This window comes from Microcaecilia unicolor, chromosome 4 (assembly GCF_901765095.1).
Source record: "Microcaecilia unicolor chromosome 4, aMicUni1.1, whole genome shotgun sequence".
Taxonomy (NCBI): domain Eukaryota; kingdom Metazoa; phylum Chordata; class Amphibia; order Gymnophiona; family Siphonopidae; genus Microcaecilia; species Microcaecilia unicolor.
This window is the reverse complement of record NC_044034.1, coordinates 58,880,660-58,903,428: the sequence shown is the minus strand read 5'-3', so window position 1 is coordinate 58,903,428 and position 22,769 is coordinate 58,880,660. Positions and strand designations below refer to the sequence as shown.

General features: G+C 42.1%; 2 protein-coding genes across 7 annotated transcripts in view; one reads left to right on the top strand and one right to left on the bottom strand.

Annotated features, from left to right (window-relative positions):
- The window catches only part of ATM (ATM serine/threonine kinase), a 293,334-nt gene extending 284,669 nt beyond the window's left edge, over positions 1–8,665 (bottom strand). The window contains 1 exon segment of the mRNA XM_030202389.1: positions 8,589–8,665. The gene's annotated coding sequence lies outside the window, so the exon portion shown is untranslated.
- A 122-nt stretch (positions 8,666–8,787) lies between these two features.
- The window catches only part of LOC115468503 (protein NPAT), a 111,229-nt gene continuing 97,247 nt past the window's right edge, over positions 8,788–22,769 (top strand). For 3 of the 6 annotated variants that reach the window (XM_030200265.1, XM_030200267.1, XM_030200264.1), the window contains exons 1-3: positions 8,788–9,147; positions 19,233–19,351; positions 21,276–21,336. In XM_030200265.1, coding sequence (XP_030056125.1) covers positions 9,111–9,147; positions 19,233–19,351; positions 21,276–21,336 — 217 coding nt within the window. In that variant the 5' untranslated portion in view covers positions 8,788–9,110. Of the gene's footprint in view, positions 9,148–19,232; positions 19,352–21,275; positions 21,337–22,769 lie in introns of those variants that run through there. The other 3 variants (XM_030200266.1, XM_030200269.1, XM_030200268.1) reach the window with 3 other exon arrangements.

Genomic DNA, 22,769 nt, shown 5'->3' with positions numbered 1-22,769 from the left:
GAAATAATGATGAATAAGATTTACCTTCTCTGTACAAATGTTGACTTATTAAAAAAATAATTTTAAAAAAGATCACTTTTTAAAGAAATAGCAAATATTGTAGTTCAAATTTTTAATATTTTATATATACAGCACAACTCATGAACACCTTCCACATGACATGCCACTCATTATACAATGCTAGCATAGCATTGCACATGACCATTTTTACAATTCATGGCTTGCTGCACTTATCTCACAATATACAAGCTTTGAAAATGCTTGCTCCTTGTGCCAGGATTGACCCTCTATACTTTATGATGTTCACTGACCATTTTAGTAGCCAACCTCTAGAATGGCTACTAAAGTGAGTTTAGGATGGCATCCTCAGCAGAAGAATGATAGCAGGGTAGAACAAAATAAAATAAAAATGTACTCTTACCTTAATTTCCTTTCCTTGAGATCTGGTTAACCAGTCCAAAGTGATAGGTAATATTGCCCTACCATCAGATTAGAGAAAAAATCTGAACTATTTCACTGACATCACCAATAGAGAGTGGTGCAGCCTGGAAATCTCAGTATGTTAATTCCAAAACCAAATAACCAACTATGGCAAAACAGGGGGTTTTCAAGCCTGTGAACTGTATTAATTTTTCATGCAGTGTATTTCTCTTGATTGGCCAGCAGGTGATGTTTGTTTTCTATTTTAAAACTGTTGCAAAAAACCCACTATTTTCTTTTTCAGTTTTAGCCCTGTGGGAAGGCAACCTGCAATGCCACTGGATTTTTAAAGTTGGTGCTCTGGGCTCCAATTGGTCCTGGACTTCAAAACCAGCCAGGAAATAGATTTTCCTCAGTCTCAGAGAGGCCGTGCAGAGAGTAATCATCTCTGTCCTGAGGCCCTGTTCAAGACCTGTGAGCAGTTCATTTCCTGAAACTGCCCAGGTAGTAACAAAGTGTTTAGATAGCTTTAATATTGAACCTTATTCAGTTACCTGTTATTGCTTGCTGTTTTTCCACCTGTTTTATATTGTTCACTGTTTTATTTCTGTGATAATAAACCTATTAGTTTATCAGCTCCGATATACTGGACTAAGAATCCTGGTGGTTTGTGTTTTGGAACTGTGGGACCCCTGGGAGTGTGGCCCCAGTGTCCTAGAAATCACCGGTGAATAACTTGAGTGGGACACTAGCCCAGAAGCAAGCGGGACCCAGTTTGTGGTTGGAGGGTGCAATATAGAGCACATGCTCAGGTGTAGGCAGGCCTGAGCAGTGCTGGGGACAGACTCTCCAGGTGGCTGAAGAGTTAAACCCAGGTGAGTGTTGGGCGTTTCATGACACCAAACAAACTATATACATAATGAATGCACCACAGACCCCATAGCAATAAAACAAAGGCATAGAGAACTTGAAGGGTGGCCCAAACCTGAAGGCTTCCCCAACTCCTCTGTCTTCCTGGTTGGGCTCTGGACTGGTCTAGTAGAACTCAAGGAAAGGAAATTATTAGGTAAGGATAAATTTCACCTTCCTTATCATCCTGCTAAATCAGTCCAAAGCTTGTACCAAGATGTACAAAGCTTTGTTCCTCAGGAGGGCAACAAGGTCCCCTCCCCCCATCTCACAAGACTACTCTGCCAAAATGTGTTATCTGTTGCCTCTGGCTTGGACATCAATCATGTAATGTTTCAGAAAAAGAATGCAGATGCGACCGTGTCACTGCTCTGCAGTTGTCTTCTGGGTTGACTACTTCTGTCCAGAATTTGCTTGAGGTCTATGAGTTCACAGCCCAACTGGAATCTCTTGCCGGCTGGGAATATAAGCCACTTCTCTCATTTCCATAATCCAGCAAGTTAAGACTCTGTGGCCACTTCTTTACACACACACACACACACAACCCCCCCCCCCCCCCCTACACACACAAAAAGCTTGTTTGACTTTCAAAAGGAATTTGTCACTTTTAAGTACTACAGTAGAACTCTGCAGATATCCAGCTTATAAAGGGTACATACTGAACTTGATTTCTCTTTCCCGGAGAAGCAAACACCCACAGAAGTTGATCTCTTTCCACAGGAGAAGCAAAGACAAACACACGAACAGTGGATCCAAAAAGAGTCCTCTCATAGTTGGTGTCTTCCTAAACAAGGTCTTTATTCAAATCAATAAAAACAACCCGACACGTAACGTGTTTCGGCCGTGAAGGCCTGCGTCAGGGGTCTATTGATCTGACTGAGATATCTCTGTTAACAGATATTTGACTGTGAATCATCTGCTTTACAAGTTGTTTTGCATCAAAGTGTCGGGTTGTTTTTATTGATTTGAATAAAGACCTTGTTTAGGAAGACACCAACTGTGAGAGGACTCTTTTTGGATCCACTGTTCGTGTGTTTGTCTTTCCCGGAGAACACAGGAAGTAAGACTAACCGATTCAGGTGAAAGGGGAAAACCACCTTTAAAAGAAAGGAAGGCATCATCCTAATGGAAACAGAGTCAGCCAAAAAGGACAGATATGGATCCCTGCAAGAAATTGACTGCAGCTGTGAGACTCTCCTGGCCCAACACATAGCCACCAAAAGAGGCCATCTTCAAGGACAAATCCTTCTGAAAGACCTGCTTCAAAAGCTCAAAGGGTGGATTGGCTGTGGCCCACAAGACCAAACTGAGGTCCCAAGGAGGTACAACCCCCTGCAACAGGGGCTTATCTGGTTAACTAAACTACATTTGCCTGCACTGTCAGGGAGAGACATTAATCTTATCTCAAAAGCACAAAAGGACCGCCACTTGAACTTTCAGTGAATTAAGCCTTGATCAAGACCACACAATAAGAAAGTCAGAATTAAGGACAGGTCTGAATACCACAGAGATAGGCACTGCTCTGTACACCATCATTCAAGCATCCACCAGACGTCGACACATGCCAAAAATTCAACCAAAAGTGAGCATGAAGCAAGGTCCCAACAACTAAGAAGTCAACCAACACTGAGCATGAAGCAAGGTCGCAACAACAGAGACTAAGTAGCCTCTTCCTTTCAGGATCTACCTCTCAAGGGCCAAAAGGGATCCAGAGCTTCCATTGGCACTTGCCCATGCCATAGGATTCCGGGCCTCCATGTAAGTTAGACCAGGGTCTCCATCCACAACTGAACCAGGTCCACATAACACATATGCTAGGGTCAATATGGAACTACCAGGATTACCAGAAAGGGATGGCAAAACATATGAAGGACCTGCCCATCAAGGACCATGAAGAGAAAAAATACAGGAGTTCCACCTCTAGCAAAGGCTGGAGAAAGGTATTGATCCCTCCGAGTCCTGTTCATTTTGACAGGTGAAGAAGAGGGGACATTTTGCATTCCATTAGTTCAAAATGAGGTAGCAATCCACTAGGATCTGAAAAGTTGAGGGACTCCACACCCATTCTCTCGGACCCAGAGAGCATCTGCAAATTCTCTGCTCCCACAACGTAGGTTGACGAGATTGCCTCTAGATAGAATTCCGGCCTGGAGCAAATCCAGTTGATCTCCTGTGCCACCATTACACTCAGTCCCACCCTGCTTGTTCAGGTTGACATAGCCACTGCATTGTTTATTTTATCAACTGCTATACCACCTTACCCAGCAAAAAACCAAAGCAGTTTACAGACTAAGAAATTACCACACAAGAAAGGAATGCCATTAAAAACAAGAAACAAAAGAACTCACACCAAGAAAGAGATCACAATTCACACACGAAAGGAATGCCATTAAAAACAGGAAACAAAAGGACTCACACCAAGAAAGAGATCACAATCCACACAAGTACTCAACCCCCCCTCAATAAAAAGATAGATATATATGCAGCAGAAATTTTCCATCAGAGCCATGTTACGAGGTGCCAAAGGTAGCCCCAAAAAGTGTGTCTTCAAAGCAGACTTAAAATGCGTGTACAATGTTTCACCCTAATTACAGAAGAAGATCATTCCATAACTTAGCGGCCATAAAAAAAGAATGCTGTCTGGTGGATTCATAACAAGCAGACAGCAGGGGTGGAAGTACTAGTTGATGGGAATCCAATGCATCCACAAATGCCTTCTCCTGCAGAAACAGATGGATATCTCAATCAAATGAACGGCCCTAGTCTCCAGAAGGCTTCTTAAATGCCCCTGTGCATCTTTTCTCAAATGGTGGGCTCCCCATTCCCCCAGGCTCATGTAGGTGGTTACCACCACCTAATCCAAAAGATCCAAGGGAACCCCCTTGAGTAGATGAGCTGGAGAGTCCCACCACACCAACCAGTTCCTAAAATTCCTGCTGAGCTGGATTCTGACCCTATACTATTTGGGAGACCAGAGAGACAACAGTACTCAAAGCAGTGGCATCATGCATGCTCTTGCACAAGGAACCATCTTAGTGTCACTGCCATACAGCCCTAGCCTGAGGAGACCTCTGTACACTGAAAGACGTCTTCTGATCTGGGAGCTTGTTCATCCATTTCTGGGTTATAAACACCATGCCATGCTCAGTGTTGAAGAGGACCCTGACGTATTCCAGCCTCTGCAAAAGTACCAGCCAATGCTTGGCATAGTTACGACTCTTGAATCTCTTTCACAATCGACCCAAATTAACAAATCATCTACATATGGATAGACTCGACAGCAAGATAGGCTGTCAAGACCATCTAGAAATTGAAAAAGGTTCTTGGGGCCATAGCCAACCCAAGCAGGTAAGCCTGAAACTGGAAATGTTGATTTAGAACACAAAAGAACAGGAAGACTTTGCTTTTTGGCTCTGATCACAATGTAGAAATAGGCCTCCTAGAGGTCCAATAACAAAAGTTACTTTCTTGTAGTAGATGTTCTCATGCGTACAGCCGGCTGCAATATTCTTACTGCACAGGAAATGCTTCCCACCAACTATTCTAGAAGCATTTGAAAGTGTCTCACTGTGCATGTGCACACCTTCCCGCTTGTCATTGTCATTCAGGATCAGGTCAGCCTATCATGGCTAGCTGATAAAATTCAATTCAAAGGAGAGGAGGGTGGTAAGAATAATCATACTGCTGTTCTCAGAGAACACCTGCTACACTACAGTATACCAGCTTTGTTTTCTGAGGACAAGAAGGATGTAAAATTGTTACTGATAGGAATCTCTTGCTACCAGGTGCCATAAACAAAAAAACAACAAAAAAAAAACCCCAAGAAAACACAAATAAGCATGCAACAGGAAATAGAACATGGATGAACTTTGATATGACCAAGAGTATGTACTGAAGGTTATAAAACTTTTCTATTTACATAAACCTTTGAGGGTTTGTTTGTTTTGGGGTTTTTTTTTGTGGATGGAGGGTTTGGCAGCCTGGAACAGAAACAAAATGGGTCCATGAGGGTGGAGTTGGATTCTAAAACTAAGAGATTCTGAAGGACTGTTGCACCAGGAGTCATCTTCTAAACAGTAATGGGATGTGAATGTGTAGACAGAAGTTTACTTTAAGCTTTCAGGAACTTCACTACTTAGACTCAACGAGTTGCTTCATAAACACATATGTAGTGACAAAATTGTGACACTAGACGACAAGAGTACACGGAGATAAAAGCATATATACCAGGTCCTTCCTTGAAAAAGCCCTATGAGGAGAAACAGGACCCTGTGGGATGGTGAAACTAAGATAAGTGCTATATGCTATAAGATAAATGAAATACAGATAAAGTAAAAAAAAAAAAACCCAGAGGTTTTTATTATTAACATTTGTATAGCGCTACCAGACGCACGCAGCGCTGAACACCTGACACAGAGAGACAGTCCCTGCTCAATAGAGCTTACAATCTAAAAATACAGACAGACAAGACAATTAAGGGCGAGGAAAGTACTGGGTGAGAAGGAACAAGGATAGGGGAATTGAGTAAGGAGCCAAAAGCAGTGGTGAAAAGGTGGGTTTTCAGCATAGATTTGAAAACAGGTAGAGGTGGAGCTAGGCGTACAGGCTCAGGAAGTCCAATCCAGGCATAAGGTGCCGCGAGGGAAAAGGAACGAAGCCTGGAATTAGCAGTAGAGGAGAAGGGGGACGACAAGAGAGATTTGTCCAGCGAGCGGAGTTTACGGGGAGGAATGTAGCCAGTGATAGTTGGAGTCCAGTGAGTCATAAAAAAGTATACCTATGACCGAGGACATACAGAGCCTTTTTCCCCTCCAAATAAATAAATAAATAAACAATGATTAAAAATAAATGTGTAAAGAAGTAGATATTATCACAATTTAGACAGAAGTCTACACTGCAACTCTGCAGATTTCATTTATGAAGGCTGAACTTAAAGGGCTGATGCAACCATGACTCTGACCCTCAAGATTCAGACCAGCTTGGGAATGAATAAAGGAAATGCAGTCACAGTCAAATGGAAAGTGTGCGTTTGCTGACAGTAGCCCCTATCCTGTTCGGGTCCAATTCATGATTCGAATCGATAGTTCGATTCCCCCATGTACCTTTTAAAACTGTTGTTCTTCACCGGCAGCATGAGCAGCCGGGCGGGCACTGTTTGCATCGGCTGCACAGCCTTCCCAATGTCGCAACTTCCTGTTTCCACAGAGGCGGGAAGAGGCCAGTGGGAAGGCTGTGGGGCCAATGGGAGCAGTGTATTGTTTGTCAGTTGCTCCTGTTCACTGCTGGAGAAGAACAACAGTTTTAAAAGGTATTGCAGCTTATGCGCACTTCTGCTGCACGAATTGGACTGACTTGTTATAAAGGCACAGAAGACTGTGATGAGAGATAAGATTTAAACTTGGGTTTCTGGATTGCATAACTCTCTTTGTAGTCATTTAGTTAATCTCTCCTTTAATAGTAAATTTTATACAGATAGAATTGAATAAAATTTAAAGATTTCAAAGAACCACTGAGAAGCAAAATTCATTTTAACCACTTAACTTTGATTTGATATTCAGAGACAGCTAACTGGCTAGAATTGTGGCCAACTATCTGGTCTGTGCGATTAAATTTAAGATGGCCATTTGTGCAGATGTAGTTATCCACACAAATGTGGTACTAATGGGATTTCTTGATCTTATGAGCACCCTTTTCATGTGACCTGTACTTTGTCAGAGTATCTAATTCTGAGTGACATCATTCCTGTGGTAAAGGCACGAAATAGAATTTTCTCTAAAAGCTTTTTAGATTTCTATTGAATGTGCATGATGATTCTCTTGCACCTGTGATCACATCGTATTTCTCCTTTTCCATAGCATGTTGGATGCTGGGGTTTTTTTTTTAAATGCTTTTTAGTTGTATGCCAAGACAAAGCAATTTTTTACTTCCTGCCAGTCATTTTTTTTTTTTTTGCTTAATGGTCTGTATACACTGCATATTCAGTTGTTAAGTGATGGGTGCTCACAATAACAGTTGTTCATATTACAGTTAGCCCTTGTTCAATTACTGTTGACAAACTATAAGGTAAAACTTGTTAATAAAACTATTGACAACATAAATATAAACACACACAAACCTACTCATTTCCACAGTAGCTTTAAAGAACTGAATCAAATCAAAAACGTTTTCACTGAATCAGACAGCACTAGTGTGCACTCTTTGCTAATAATACACACATTCTTTCAAAAGAACGTGCAGTTCATTTAAAAACAGGAATTTTTTTTCTGCAACTTTTTGATTGCCAACCATGTGAAACTGAAAACGTCACATCAAACAAATGTACATCCTTACTGTACCATTAAAAGGCATCTTTATAAAAGTTCAGCATTGTTTTCTTCATCTAGCCATGTTTATCTTCTATCATTCTGCTTCACAGTGTAAGAATACTGTGCGCGAAACTGGCAAATCTATAACAACAGATCTTTGGAGACAAAAATCCTTAACAGAAATCACACATCCAACCCATCATGGCATCTACATAGTGGAAATAATTGCAGAAACATCCCTGCAGACTAGAATTTAATTTGTTCAGTGTGTACGTTAAATAATAATTTTTTAAAAACTATTATAAAAATCATAACATGACATTTTGCCACTGCCTACGATCTCATTAACTACAGCGCAGAAGGCCCACATCCTACCCATCAAATGGTAACATAGTAAATGACGGCAGATGTACGTTAAATAAAAATTCTATTATAAAAATCATTAAATTACATTTTGCCACAGCCTACAATCTCATTAACTACAGAATCAGAGCCAATCTAAAGAATAAGGGGAAAACAAGTTTTAGAAAGAAGGGCACCTTCAGACAAGTTTTTAATTCTAAAATCATCAAGGATGGGGTACGGTTTCCTTACTACTTATCATTCTCGGTGAATAGCCCAAAATATGGGAAAACATACGAGAGAAGCCCGTTTCCTCTGTTGTAATTGCTGTCAATACACAATGAGAAGTTGGCCAACAGTACACTTTAACGGTTTTCCAACAAACACTGATAGAGAAAACCTAGGAGTAGCTGCACCTTAAACCTACAACCAATAATCTTTCCTAGTCAAAACTACTCGCTAATACTTCACTCAAATTTCTAGCACAGACCTGGCTGTACGCCACCTCCTCTGCCGGAGCAGTATAAAGAACATGGGAATTATCAGGGGCAAGCCAATTTCCATTCCCTTGTACTACTACCATTGCTAACAGCATTACTGCCCATGCCCTACCTCCTGGGCCGCTACAGCAATCCAAAACACCGGCAGCAATACTACTACAGCGCGCGCGAATTGGGTAAACAACACACGTGTTCCCAAATACTGTACAGGACAGGTCCAGCCAGCCCACTTTTTCACGTACTTCCCGTTCCCACGCAGAAGGAAATACGCGTTAGGGAGGGTGGGACTAATGGAGCTTTCCGGTGCTTTTAGGGCTTGAGAGCGTTCTTCGCACTTGTTGTTTGGGGTTCAGATTGTTGCTGTAGTCCTGGAAGTAGGATAGTAACAGAATGAAGAGGAATCGACCTGTCAGTCACCCGGGCTTTCTGATCTTATATTGCTTTTATCTTTCAACTGATCCACTAAAAACCAGAATGCGACAAAAGAGGCCCGGAACTATATCATTACTTCCGGGGGAGTAACCTGCAGATTTCCCCGCCATTTTGGTTTTGTGGCGGAAGGCGGTGCGTTTAAGAGTGTATTGTGGTTCTAAGAAACAGTATATGTTTTTGGGCTACGAGTATCAACCGAAGTATGTTGCTGCCGTCGGATGTGGCGCGCCTGGTGCTGGGTAAGAATTTGAGGGGTTGTCTCGAATGAGGAGAAAGGGCGCTGTCCTCCGTTTTTAATATCGTGGAACAAGAACTTGTTGGTAAAAAGTAACTTCATATTTGTGAGTCTGACACTAGTAAAAATGATGGAAGCAATTGTTAAAAATTAGATTATTGATCAGATAATTAAAAATTTTAATAGGGAAGAGGCAGCATGGGCTTGGAAAAGGGGCTAGAGGTTTTTGAAGTTGTGAACGAATGTGGATAGAGAAAAGCTGGTTGATTGTAGTGTATTTGGCTTTTTAGAAGACAGTAGTTCGCAAAGTTTTTGAAAACTACTGTTTTTTTTTTTATTTTATGACAAATTGAACTAATTTGTAATTGATTGTGTTGTATGCACGTAGTTGTTTTTGTTGAATAATGTGTTATCTTTTAAGCCACCTAGTCATAGGTGGTATAGAAATTTTTCAAATAAAAAGTCAAGAGCTGGGGATAACAAAGGAGTAGCCTAGTGGTTAGTGCAGTGGACTTTGATCCTGAGGAACTGAGTTCTTTTCCCACTGCAGCTCCTTGTGACTCTGGGCAAGTCACTTAACCCTCCATTGCCCCTGGTACAAAATAAGTACTTGAATATATGTAAACCACTTGGAATGTAGTTGCAAAAACCTCAGAAAGGCGGTATATCAAGTCCCATTTCTCTTTCTAATTGATTAAAAAGTAAGAAGCACAGAATAGAAGTGAGCAGTCATAGGTAAAGACCTGTATGGCCCACTCAGCCCAAAAAGATAAGCTCATTTCATAAGGTATGATTCGGCCTTGCCATTTTTAGAGCATAGACTGCAGAAGTCTGCCTGGCACGGTCCTTGTTCTAAAACTTTAGAAGTCATTGAAGCCCCTGAAAAGCTCACATGCAACCCATCCAAATCTATTCAGCCACGTTCAGGGCGCAGACCGTAGAAGTCTGCCCAGCACTGGCTTTGCTTTCCAATTACCAGTGTAGTCACCTAATCTCTGCTAAGCTTCTTTGGATCAATTCCTTCTAAGCAGGACTTTTTTATGTTTATCCCACACATTTTTTAATTTCTTTACCGTTTTCATCTCTACCACCTCCCACGGGAGGGCATTCCAGGTATCTACCACCCTCTCGGTGAAAAAATACTTCCTGACATTATTCCTAAATTGCCCTCCTTCAATCTCAATTCATGAGGTTTTTTTTTTGTGAATTAATACCTTTCAAATATTTGACCATCTGTATCACCTCTGTTTCTCCTTTCCTCCAGGGTATATATGTTCAGGTCATAAAGTTTCTCATTGTACGTCTTGCTACCAAACCCCATAACATTTTTGTCGCTTTTATTTGAACCACTTCAAGTCTTTTTACATCCTTAGCAAGATACAGCCTCCAAAACTGAACACAGTACTCCAAGTGGGACCTTACCAACAACTTGTACAGGGGCATCAACACCTCCTTTCTTCTGGTTATATCACAGCCACTGCCTTGTCACATTGTTTCGGTACCTTGAGATCCTCGGACACCATCACCCCCAAGGTAAAGGCTGAATGAGGGAAGCTCACATCCTGGAGCTAAATGTGTGGCTACGTGGATGGTGCTGATGCAAGCACTTCGGTTTCCTAGACCACGGGGTGATTTTCCAAGAGCTAGTGAGTGGTGATGATGTCAGTCTTTCAAGGAAGGGACAAAGTATCTTCAGTACCAGACTAGCTAATGTACTAAAGAGGGTTTTAAACTAAATTTGTTGGGGATAGGTGAGGAAAGCCCCATAGTCATTAAACCTTGGGAAGGTGAGCCATCAAATACCAGAAAGTGGGAAAAAAGCAACATCTGGAGAGCCTGGTATGCCAGTGCCTGTAGTATGGAAAGTAAATGTCCAGATCTAGATGCTGCATTGATAGAACCCGACTTGGATTTAGTAGTGGTCACAGAAAACCATGACTGGGATATAGCTGTACCTGGCTATAATCTATTTAGGAAGGACAAGGTAGGAAAAAAGGTTGGCGGAGTGGCATATGTTAAGAATAATATGTCACAGACCTGCAAGATGTATGGGGTAAGGAAGAAGTGCAGTGGGTTAAATTGGCAAGAGGAAAAGGAAAATATATTTACATTGGTATAATATCCAGGTCACCTTCACAGTTAGAAGAATTGGACGGAGACTTAATTGAAGGCATCCACAAGATAGCTAGGAAAGGGGAAATACTACTGATGGGTGATTTTAATATGCCAGATGTCGATGGGGCGTCCCTTCTGCACGGTCGTCTAGCAGCAAAGACATCTTGGATTCTCTACAGGAAGAATTATTTCAGCAGTGGGTGACGGAACTGACAAGAAATGGAGCTGTTCTAGACCTGGTGCTCACAAACGGGAACAATGTTTCTGATGTTACGGTGGGAGATCATTTGGCATCTAGTGAATAGTGAATGGTGTGTTTCAGTATTTAGACAAAGGAGGAGAGGACTTTTTCAAGATTGAAGAGCCTAGATTTTAAAAGAACTAACTTTGCTGAGATGGGGGAATTTCTCAAGAAAGAGTTAATTGAATGGGAACAGCTGAATGGAGTAGATCAGCAGTGGGCAAAACTGAAGGGAGCCATTTTAAAGATGACAAAACTTTGTTAGACAATTACATAAAAGTAAGAGAAAAAGAAGACTGCTGTGGTTCACAAATGTAGTTGCTGAAAAGATAAGGGGAAAAAGGATAGCCTTCATACTATAAAAGACAACTCAAAGAGGAAGACAAGCAAAAATACCTAGAAAAGCTAAGAGAAGCTTGAAAAGCTGTCAGGGAAGCCAAGAGGCAAATGGAGGAAAAGATAGCTGATACAGAAAAATTGGGGGACAATACATTTTTCAGGTATGTAAGTGACAGGAGGAGGTGCCAAAGTAGCATTGTGAGGCTCAAAGCTATGGGGGAGGAATATGTAGAATCCGATAAGGGTAAAGCTGAACTGCTTAATTCTGTTTTGTGTTCACGCATGAAAGTCCGGGGGTAGGACCTCAGAAAACAAACGCTAATAGGGAAGGATGTATGGTAGACCTGGACCGATTCTCAGAAGACTGTGTTCCTGAGGAGCTAGCTAAACTAAAAGTAGACAAAGCGATGGGGCCTAATGGGATACATCCGAGGGTACTCGAGGAACTAGATTTCTTGGTGGCTCCGCTGTCTGACTTCTTTAATGCTTCCCTAAATTCTGGTGTGGTCCCGGAAGATTGGAGAAAGGCAGATGTAGTCCCTCTGCACAAGAGCAGAAATATGGAGGAGGTTGGAAATTACAGACCTGTCAGTCTGACCTCGGTGGTGAGTAAAATAATGGATATGCTTGTACAGTGGAGGATTGTGAGGTTTCTCAAATGGACTGCAGGACCCAAGGCAATATGGTTTCACTAAAGACAGGTCATGTCAGACGAATCTGATTGACTTCTTTGACTGGGTGACCAAACAGACGTGGGAGGGGCACTAGATGTACTTGGATTTTAGTAAAGCCTTTGACACAGCTCTGCACAGGCGACTGACTGATCAATAAACTAAGTGCCCTCGGTATGGGACCTAAAGTGACTGACTGGGTTAGAAACTGGTAAAATGGGGTGAAACAGAAGGTAGTGGTAAGTGGAGCTTGCTCTGAAGGTAGGGATGTTATCAGTGGTGTACCACAGAGAATGGTCCTTGGGCTGGCTCTTTTTAACATCTTTGTGAATGGTATTATGGAAGAACTGTCTGGTCAGGTTTGTCTCTTTGCGGATGAAACAAAACTCTGAAATAGGGTGGACACCCCGAAGGGTGTGGATGACATTATTATTTATTATTATTTATTGCATTTGTATCCCACATTTCCCACCTTTTTGCAGGTTCAGTGTGGCTTACAATATGAGATGAATGATGGAAATACAGTTTGTTACAAATTGGTTATGGATTACATTGTGCAGAGTTATGCGAGACAATCGAAGTGTCGTTAAGGAATGTAACAATGGAACACAAACATTGAAACGTTGGAAGGAGACAATGAGAGCTTAAAGGGCGGTAATAAGGCATAAAGACATATGGTATGCATATTTCTGTGAGTAAAGGTATGAGTGATGTGAGATTACGGGGGATGAGAGTTCAGAAGTGGATGTATGATGCATTAGTGAACAGTGAGTGTAGACTTTGTGTTTTGGCTCTTTCCGTAAATTTTTTCAAAAAGATGGGTCTTCAATAATCTGCGGAAGGAAGCTTGCTCGTGGATCGTTCTTAAGTTGCGCGGCAGTGTATTCCAAAACTGCGTGCTCGTGAGAAAAGGTTGACGCGTGTAGCGTCTTGTATTTCAAGCCCTTGCAATTGGGGAAGTGAAGGTTGAGGAAGGTTCGGGATGATCTTTTGGCGTTTCTGGGTGGTAAGTCTATTAACTCAGACATGTAGGCTGGGGCTTCGCCGTGAATGATTTTGTGGACTAACGTGCATACTTTAAAAGTGACGCGTTCTTTGAGTGGAAGCCAGTGCAGTTTCTCTCGTAGTGGTTTTGCACTTTCATATTTTGGCTTTCCAAAGATGAGTCTGGCTGCCGTATTTTGGCCCGTTTGAAGTTTCCTCAGTGTTTGCTCTTTGCAACCTGCGTAAAGTGAGTTGCAGTAATCCAGATGGCTGAGTACGAGGGATTGTACTAGGCTGCGAAAGACGGATCTTGGGAAGATCTGGCAAAACTTGAAGAATGGTTCGATAATTGGCAGTTAAAATTTAATGCTAAGAAATACAAGGTCATGCACTTGGGTTACAAGAATCCAAGGGCACATTACCATATCAGGGGTGAAGTACTTCTGTGTACGAACGAAGAGTGGGACTTGGGGGTGATTGTGCCTGATGTCATTAAGGTAGCCTAACAGGTAGAAAAAGTAACTGTCAAAGCCAGAAGGATGCTTGGGTGCATAAGGAGAGGGATAACCAGCAGGAAAAAAGAGGAAATAGTGCCCTTGTATAAGTCTCTGGTGAGGCCCCATTTAGAGTACTGCGTGCAATTCTGCAGACCGCACCTATGGAAAGTTATAAACAGGATGGAATAGGTCCAGAAGGTGGCTACAAAATTGGTACGTGGTCTCTGTCATTAAAACATATGGGAACAGACTTATAAACCTCAATGTGTATATTCTAGAAGAGAGGCAGGAGAAAGGGGATATGATAGAGACGTTTACATACCTCAGTGGCATCAATGTACAGGAGGTGAGCCTTTTTCAAATGAAGGAAAACCCTGGAATGAGAGGGCATAAGGAAGGAGTTGAGAGGAATCTAAGAAAATACTCCTTCACAGAAAGGGTGGGGGATGTGTGGAATGGGCTCCCAGTGGAGTTAGTGGAGACGAAGACTGTGTAAGAATTTAAGGAAGCAGGGGACAGGCATGTGGGATCCCTTAGAAAGAGGAGGAGGTAATGGTTACTGGGGAAGAGCAGACCAGATGGCCATTTGGCCCTTATCTGCCATTATGTTTCTAAGCTCCCTCTCCTGAGTCGAGCTTACCAATCTCTCCCTATCTGGTACATCTTTCTGGGCATTAAAGTGGGAGAGGAAAGTTAATTTGGTCAAGTGTAAAGTGTTTCTCGCTATGTGCATCAGTATTAAGTATATTTACCCAGTGCTATGTTCTAGGTGATAAGTTGTCACTGTGGACAATACCTTGAAATCCCCAGTGATGTAGTAATCTAAAAAGCAAATATTCTTTATACATCTATGGTATGACTGCATGTTGAGTAGTGTGTGCAGTCCTGGTTGCCCTGTATCTAAAGACATAGTGTAATTGGGGAAATGTACAGAGAAAAGCAACAATCATGATAAAAGGAATGTAATAGGTCACTTATGAAAAAATGCTGAACAGATTGGGGGTCTTCACATTACAGAAGAGATGTTTGAGAGGAGATATGATAGAGATTTAGGAAATCATGAGCAGGGTGGAACAAACAGGAATAGTTATTTATGCTTTCAAGTTCTACCAAGGCTAGGGGATACGCCATGAAGCTGATAGCAGATTTAACACAAATTGGATAATTTTTTTTTCTAGCAAGCTGTGGAATTTTTTGCCAGAAGATGTTATCAAGGTTTCTAACATAGCTGGGTTTAAAAGGGGTTTGGTCAATTTTTTTAGAGAAGACTATAAATAGTTTAGTTCTTGTATACCGCTAATATCCCATTTCCAGGGTTCAGTGCGTTTTACATTCTAGGTGAGACAAAAGCAGATAGTGTGAGGTAAGAGAAGCATTAGAGACCATTGGTGTAGTGCATGTGACTAAAAACGTTAAAGGAAAGGATAACAGATGATACTAGGAAGTAGAAGTCATGATGGATTATTATGAAGCAGTCTTTGGGAAGAGAGAGGTTTTTAGCCAAGTAACTTTCTGAGGTCTACCACTTTCCCTAGGAAGGGACTTCAAGACATGGATCTATAGTGTACTTCTTGTGGCATGAATTGGGTATTATGTAAGACATAGAGGCATATTTTCAAAGCACTTTAGCCTTCCAAAATTCCATAGAAACCTATGGAACTTTGGAAGGCTAATTGCTTTGAAAATATGCCTAATACTACTACTACTACTATTTAGCATTTCTATAGCGCTACAAGGCATATGCAGCGCTGCACAAACATAGAAGAAAGACAGTCCCTGCTCAAAGAGCTTACAATCTAATAGACAAAAAATAAATAAAGTAATCAAATCAATTAATGTGAACGGGAAGGAAGAGAGGGTTGGGCTTGATTTTGGTGTGACCCAGTATGGCATTTGTTGTTAAAGGAGAGGAAGGATGTGATCAGTTTTGACAAGTTGTGGTGGTAGCTTTGTTTTTGTGAGCTTCTCTGTATGCTTACTGGGCTCCTTAATCTGCTCCTAAGGCATATCTAGCTTATTAGTCCTGTGTGAAGTTGGGGGTGGGGAAAGAAAATATTTTGCATAGTTATTTGTAGTATCATCAGGGAATTGTGTACACACACACACACTCTTTTAGTTAACCTGCTCTTTTTGAGCCTGGTTTCCGCTTTGCCTTTCCATCCTTGTACAGCCATACAGTTCAAACTAATAGTTGGGAGTCTAGGCCAGCAGAGCAGAAGGAGTGTCATGGATTGATGTCTGACCTTATTGTAGCTTTCTCACAATGGAAGTTTTATTGTATTTATATATTTAAGTATGTGTTTATTGGGCTGGACAAAATGACAGGTTGATGGCACTAATTGATTAACTGAAGCTTGAGTTCTCAAGGAAGAGAGTCCATATCAAATGGATTTAGCTATGCTTCTCAGGACGTGAACTCTTGTCATCAAAATTTTGTCTAATGCTCTTTTGTAGCAATAACGGATAGGGAACTTTCTATTTCAGCACTGGGCATGTGGACAATATACCTGTCTTAAAAGATTGATGAAAGTCAAGAGTAACGGAGAGAGCAATAGCAGGCAAAAGAATGATGGCACAAGGTGTGACTCCTCTGTATGCAACAGCAGGAATAAATTGTGGCTGAAGCCCAAAGAAAGGTTGCTTAAAAAATAAAGGTGAAGCTGTGGATTAACCTTGCACATCATCCTTCTTCCAGAGGAGCCATGGAGATGCTAGGGAAAATTCATGGATAATGAATGGAGAAACAAAATTGGTGGCAGTTATCTGAATGGTGTGTGCATGATTCTTTATGTAAGTAAGGTCATCTGCTTTAAACAAGTAGTGTGGGTGAGCTGCTGGAGCCTCCTGGCCCAACTTGACTATATTGGTACAAAAATTACTAGAATAAATCTATATTGTGATAGATACATCCATATTTCTGGCACCCTCTTCTTTTTAAAATTTAGAAGAGAGAGTGGTGGGACTTGCAGTTCTTCCCTGTGATGGAGCAATGGTCATCTGGGCTCTCCTCTGCTAAGAATTCCATTGGGGTGGGAGGGCAGAGGTTCCCTTCAGTCTTTGACCTGTGGGGAGGAAAGGCCTAACTGATACTGTATGGAACCTTGAGAAAATAATGGTATTGGAGCAAAGTAGGTATGAGTTGTTTAGTGCTAAAGCATTTTCTTACTACTTGGGCCCTGGTGCAGTTGCACTGTCTCCTATTCCTTTATATGACAACCTCTTACTGACTGGTAGATAATCATACACATGGCACTGTCTGCAAAAGACTGGATAGTCTTCACCTTGCCACTGGACTGCTAGGTCTGTGTCTTACGTTAGGTTGTTTAATATTAAAGTTGGTAGAGATGGTGGATCTCAATCCAGTATGAAGTCCTTGATAAAAGTTGGCGTTACTTATAATGAATATAAATACCTAATTCACTCAAGTTCTGAAAAATGTTCCTCTTAACTTAGTGGGACCCCAGCCATTTGGGTTTTCAGGATATCCACAATTCATGAGAGAGATTTGCATGCAGTGGAGGCAGCATGTACAGATGTCATGAATGTTAATTGTGGATATCCTGAAAACCTGACTGGCTGGGGTGCCTCTTGGACCAGGTTTGGGAACCACTGTCTTAACCACTTAATTGAGGTCTACAGCAGTGCTTCTCAACCCAGCTAAACAGGTTTTCAGGATATCCATAGTGAATTTACATGTACTGCCTCCTCAATATGGATATCTCTTTCATGTATATTCAGTGTGGATATCCTGAAAATCTGACAGGCTGGGTATGTTCCGAGGATGGGGTTGAAAAGCATTGGTCTAGAAAGCAAAATATGGATCTGGAGTGGGAATCAACCACTACCTTCTCAAATCAAGGCACTATCTTTTTGAAAACTTTCACTCAGCAAGTACATTCTTTGCCTACAAAATTAAGTTCCAAAATCTCCCCCTCCCCCATTTTTTTTAAACAGTATAATCTAAGCCCTGCATCTACTAGCAGAGGCATCTTTTGCTGCCAGCTGCCCCTCCCACAACCAAACCTTTACTCCTACAGAATTTGCTCAAACTTGCCCTCGTGTACAGAATTCTGCGGAAGAACCAAGTAGCAGTGGTTTGCATAATTCTTAATTTTTCTCTTCCTCGATGCTGATTCTCACAAGAAGAGAAAAACAGCTGCATGTTAGAATATGGTCTCTGCTTCTGCCCAAGTCAGACTGTCTGAATTTGTACCATGAGGCTGTACAAGTGTGTCATGCGGATCAAGTCAACAGGGCAGTAGAACAGGAGGATGCAGCCTGACATGCAGCCACTCTCTTCCTCCTCTTGTGCCAGTTTGTGTAGCTGGGGGAGGGGGTGAAGAGGGCAAGCTAATGATGTGTGCTGGAGGGACTCAGAGTTCTGGGGGGGGGGGGGGTTAAGAGATTGAAAAAGAAGTAGATATAGCTGGGAGGGGGTGGAGAGGAAAATTGAGGGTTTTGTGGGAAAACTGATGAATGTCCACCTTGGAGTGGCAGCAGAGAACGATGAGGATTGAGCTTGCTGGATTGGGGCGGAAGATCAAAGGGGTTTAAACTAAATGGGGGAGACATTGTAGAGCTTGGAGAAAACTGGGGGTTGTTGGGCCAAAAGCAGGGAGGATCCAGACCTTTTAAAGTGGAGGAATTCTGCACAAAATATTAGATGCAGAATTTTAGTGAACTGGTCACAGAATTTTCAAAGCACACACTTTGGAAATAATGTGCTTTTCACACCGTTAATCCTTGCTGGGTTGCCAAGTAGTGATTTTGATGAGTATTTGTTTTTCTTTCTTATGAATTCTATAGTGAATCATGGTGATTGAACCATATAGTTTTCTTAGCTGCTGCTATGTACACTATATAACACTCTTAATTTGCCTTCTTTACTCCTCATGTAGTTTACTGCTGGTTGCTTTTGTGTATTGCCAACTAGTGCTCTTTTGAGCAGGGACTGTCTTTTCTTCATGTTCATTGTGAAGCGCTGCGTACGACTGGTAGCGCTATAGAAATGATTTATAGTAGTGGTAGACCAGCACAGCAGTGGTTACTCTGATATATTCATTAAGGATGTTCTGAATATACATGTGGTTTGCAGCTCTCATGAACCACAGTTTTGAGAACTTTGCTGTGTTCTGTTCTGGGTATACTGGGGAATAGGAAAAAAGAGTGTTTTTAAAGATATAAATTTAGTGTAAAACCGTCTTTATTTCATCTTGCTTGTTTTGTTTGTTGCTATTTGTAGGATATCTACAGCAGGAAAAACTGACATCAACTTGTCAGGCATTTATAATGGAAAGCTCAGACCTAAAAGAATATGCGGAGCACTATACAGATGATGGGTGTGTCCCAGGATGCATACTGGTGAGTACTGTTACGGGCAGATCAAAAGCCTGCGCTGTTCCAAATAGTCACTTAACCCTCCATTGCCCCATGTAAGCCGCATTGAGCCTGCCATGAGTGGGAAAGCGCGGGGTACAAATGTAACTAAAATAAAATAAAAATAGCGTTGGAACAGCGTGGGGCTTTATTAGACCACAATGATCAGAGATAATGACATGCAAATTTAAGCACGCAGTTCTCTGATCATGGGGTAGAAGTGCGGGAGAATTGTGCCTGAGCATTTGCTCAGTTTCTCCCTTATATGGTATGAAGCCCCACCCGTCGCATCCCAGGATACACTGGGCGGGGCTGGGTGCCGCCATTTTGCAGGCAGCGTCGAAGGAAGAGGAGGCAGTCTACCTCCCTCTTCCAGCTCAATGTAGGGGGGATTGATACTGGACCACCAGGGACCCTTTGCTAATGCTGGGGGCTTGGAGGGGGGCTGGAGACCCACCGGATCTCCAGCCCTCCCTGAACTTGGGGAGGGGGGGGTCATCAGGGGGTCCGGAGGTCCACCGGACCTCCAGCCCCCTGTCGTTGGTGGGAATGGGGGCCTGCTAGCATGCAAATGCATGCTAGACAGGGCTCACCATTCCTCCCCAATGGTCTGCAAACCCTAACGCCAGCTCGGAGCTGACATAGGGTTTGCCGCAGCCTATGACCCAATCTTTGGCGTGCTGGTCGCTGATCATTGGGGATGAATGGGTTTAGCATGCTATTTGCGCTAAGAGCCCTGTTTTGCATGCATTTGCATGCTAGTTGCATTCAGAGCCCGCGAGCGCATTGTTTCACGCACTCGGGGACTCTGATCATGGGGCGGTAGCAAACGCAGGTGCTAGTATGGCGCTAACAGCCTCTAGTGCCAACGTTTGCTTCTGATCATCTGTTTAAGCTTTTTCAAACTTTTTCAGCTATATCAGAAAATGCCTGCATGGAGTTTATTGTGCCTGCTGTCCTTGGACAAGTGGTGTGAAATATTGTTCGGTTCAAGTCTGCGATATATTAGATTCTTTTTTCTTTGTTTATTTAATATAGATCAAATATTCTACTGTTTTCCATGAGCTTAGCTACTACACAAGGCCAGGTTAACAGTACTCTAATGCAGAGATATTTTGCTATTTTTCAAGTGAGGGCCAGTTTGTCAAAAAAGTTCAATGTGAGAGTCACAATCACTTTCCCACCATACTTGCTCTGGAGGCTTGTTTGTGGTGTCACCTTTTGTACAGCTGTTCTGTTTTGTTCCAGCATGACATAGCTTGTATTAAGTTTGAACTACATAGTACTTTAAAAAGAAAGAGTGGACAGTACATAGCTTAAAGTCACAGATAGCTGTGTGGTACAGATATTAAACAGAATAACTGGTCTGAAGGTATACCAGCAATAACTCTGAGGAAAAGAGGGGGGTTGTGTAGTGGAGAAATAGTCAGGGAGGTCATACTTGGGGTCAGTGAGGGCCACCACTGGCCCCCAGACCTTGAAAAGAAGAACACTTCTCTAGTGGGTGAAGTTGGGTAGAGAAGGGTGCCTGCTTTGTGAACAGAAAATTGTGGGGCTTCTTGAGTTAGAACTTTAATTTAAAGGAGGGGGGTTATAATATAAGAGTAGCCATACTGGGTCCATCTATCCCAGTATCTTGCTTCCAAAAGTGGCCAAGCCAGGTTACAAGTACCTTGGAGAAATCCAAATCGTGGCATCATTCCATGCTACAAATCCAGGGCAAGCAGTTACTTCCCCACGCCTGTTTTACTAGCAGGCTATGGACGTTTCCTCCAGGAACTTGTCCAAGCTTTTTTTTTTTTTTTAAACCCCATCTTAACAGTAGACCACATTTGATAACTTACCCCTTCCCCATTTTATCAGCGTGTGCAAGGTATATTGCTGAGATTTTTCATTTTTTTATTTTCAGTCCTTGTTTGGAAAAAACTTGACAACAATCCTGAATGAATATGTCACTATGAAAGCAAAAGGTAAGTGTTCAAAACCACCATCCCTGTACAGTATAGCCATTGAATCATTTCTGTAGTTGTAAAATCAGTTGTTGACCTTCAGAGTTATGATTGTTATATATCTGTAGATCTAAATTCCAAGTGTAGACTTGTAGCTTTAAAATTAGAGCACTTTTGGAACAATGGTAATCACTTGCACTCAGTGTAGTTGGTTGCTGTTCTTTCTTCGAGGACAAGCAGGCCATAATTCTCACAAATGGGTAATGGGACCCACATTGCCCAGTCGAGAGCTTTTTGCAAGCTTGAAAGAGATTTTGTGGAACGTGAGTCACACTACACTGCACGTGTGCAAGTGCCTTCCTGCCTGCTGTGAGAGCGCAGTACCCACAGTTCTATTTTTACCTCAATGGGGAGCGGACATCATTTTGTGTGTGCTCCTCATAACCCGTTTCTTGAGAGAACTTGAGAGCTTTTTTAGTGTTTTACGCTGGGGTTTTTTTTTTTCCAGGTTCTTTTTCTTTTAAGTTTCCTTTATTTTTCCGCATCACTAGGCTGCGTTAAAGCCTTGTCTTCGGTTGGGTTCTCACTTTATTTTTTTTTTTCTCGGATGCTTTACGCTTTTTTTTTTTTTTTTGCACCATCGAGTTCTTTGATCTTTTCCTTCCATGTCCACGAACGTTCCCAGTGGCTTTTAAGCACTGTTCCCGGTTCAATAGGACCATCTCTGGTACAGACACCCATTCTTGGTGTCTTCAGTGTTTGGGCCCTTCCAACTGTCTCCTGTTTCTTCTTATGTAGAAAAGGCCTCAGTTGTCCAGAGAGGCTCAATGAGAGAAGAGTTTTTTGGAGCTCAATCTGAATCCACAATTTTGGCAGCAGCTTCCAAGGCTACTCTTGCTCGGTGGATCAAGGAGGCAGTCGTGTCCACTTGCTTACTTAAGGGTAAACTGGTTCTGGATTTTTTTGTCAGGTCATTCTGTTAGGACTCAAATGACCTCATGGGCGGAGCATTTGTTGGTGTCATCACTGGACATCTGCAAGTCAGAAGTGTGGTCTTCACTGTATTCCTTTTGTGCAGTATTACAGGTTGGATGTGCAAATCCATCAGGATACAGTGTTTGGAGCTCAAGTGTTGGAGGCAGGGCTTCAGAGGTCCCACCTTTGAAAGTCACTGATTTGGGACTTCCTATCTGTGCCAGTCTAAAGGGATGCTTTGGAAGGAGAAATTAGTTCTTAACTCATTTACTGTCCTTTAGTCCTTCTAGACTAGCACAGAGCCCACTTGGGTCGTATTCTAGTCTGTATTCTGTCCCTGGAGGGTTTGTCGGCAGAGTTTCTCTTGAGTCGGCTTTCGCGAGGAGTTAGTGGTTGCCTATTTTAGCTTGAGAGTCTTAAGCGCACTATATTAAAAAAAAAATAATAATTGCATGAGGTAACTGCCTCATTAGGTCAGC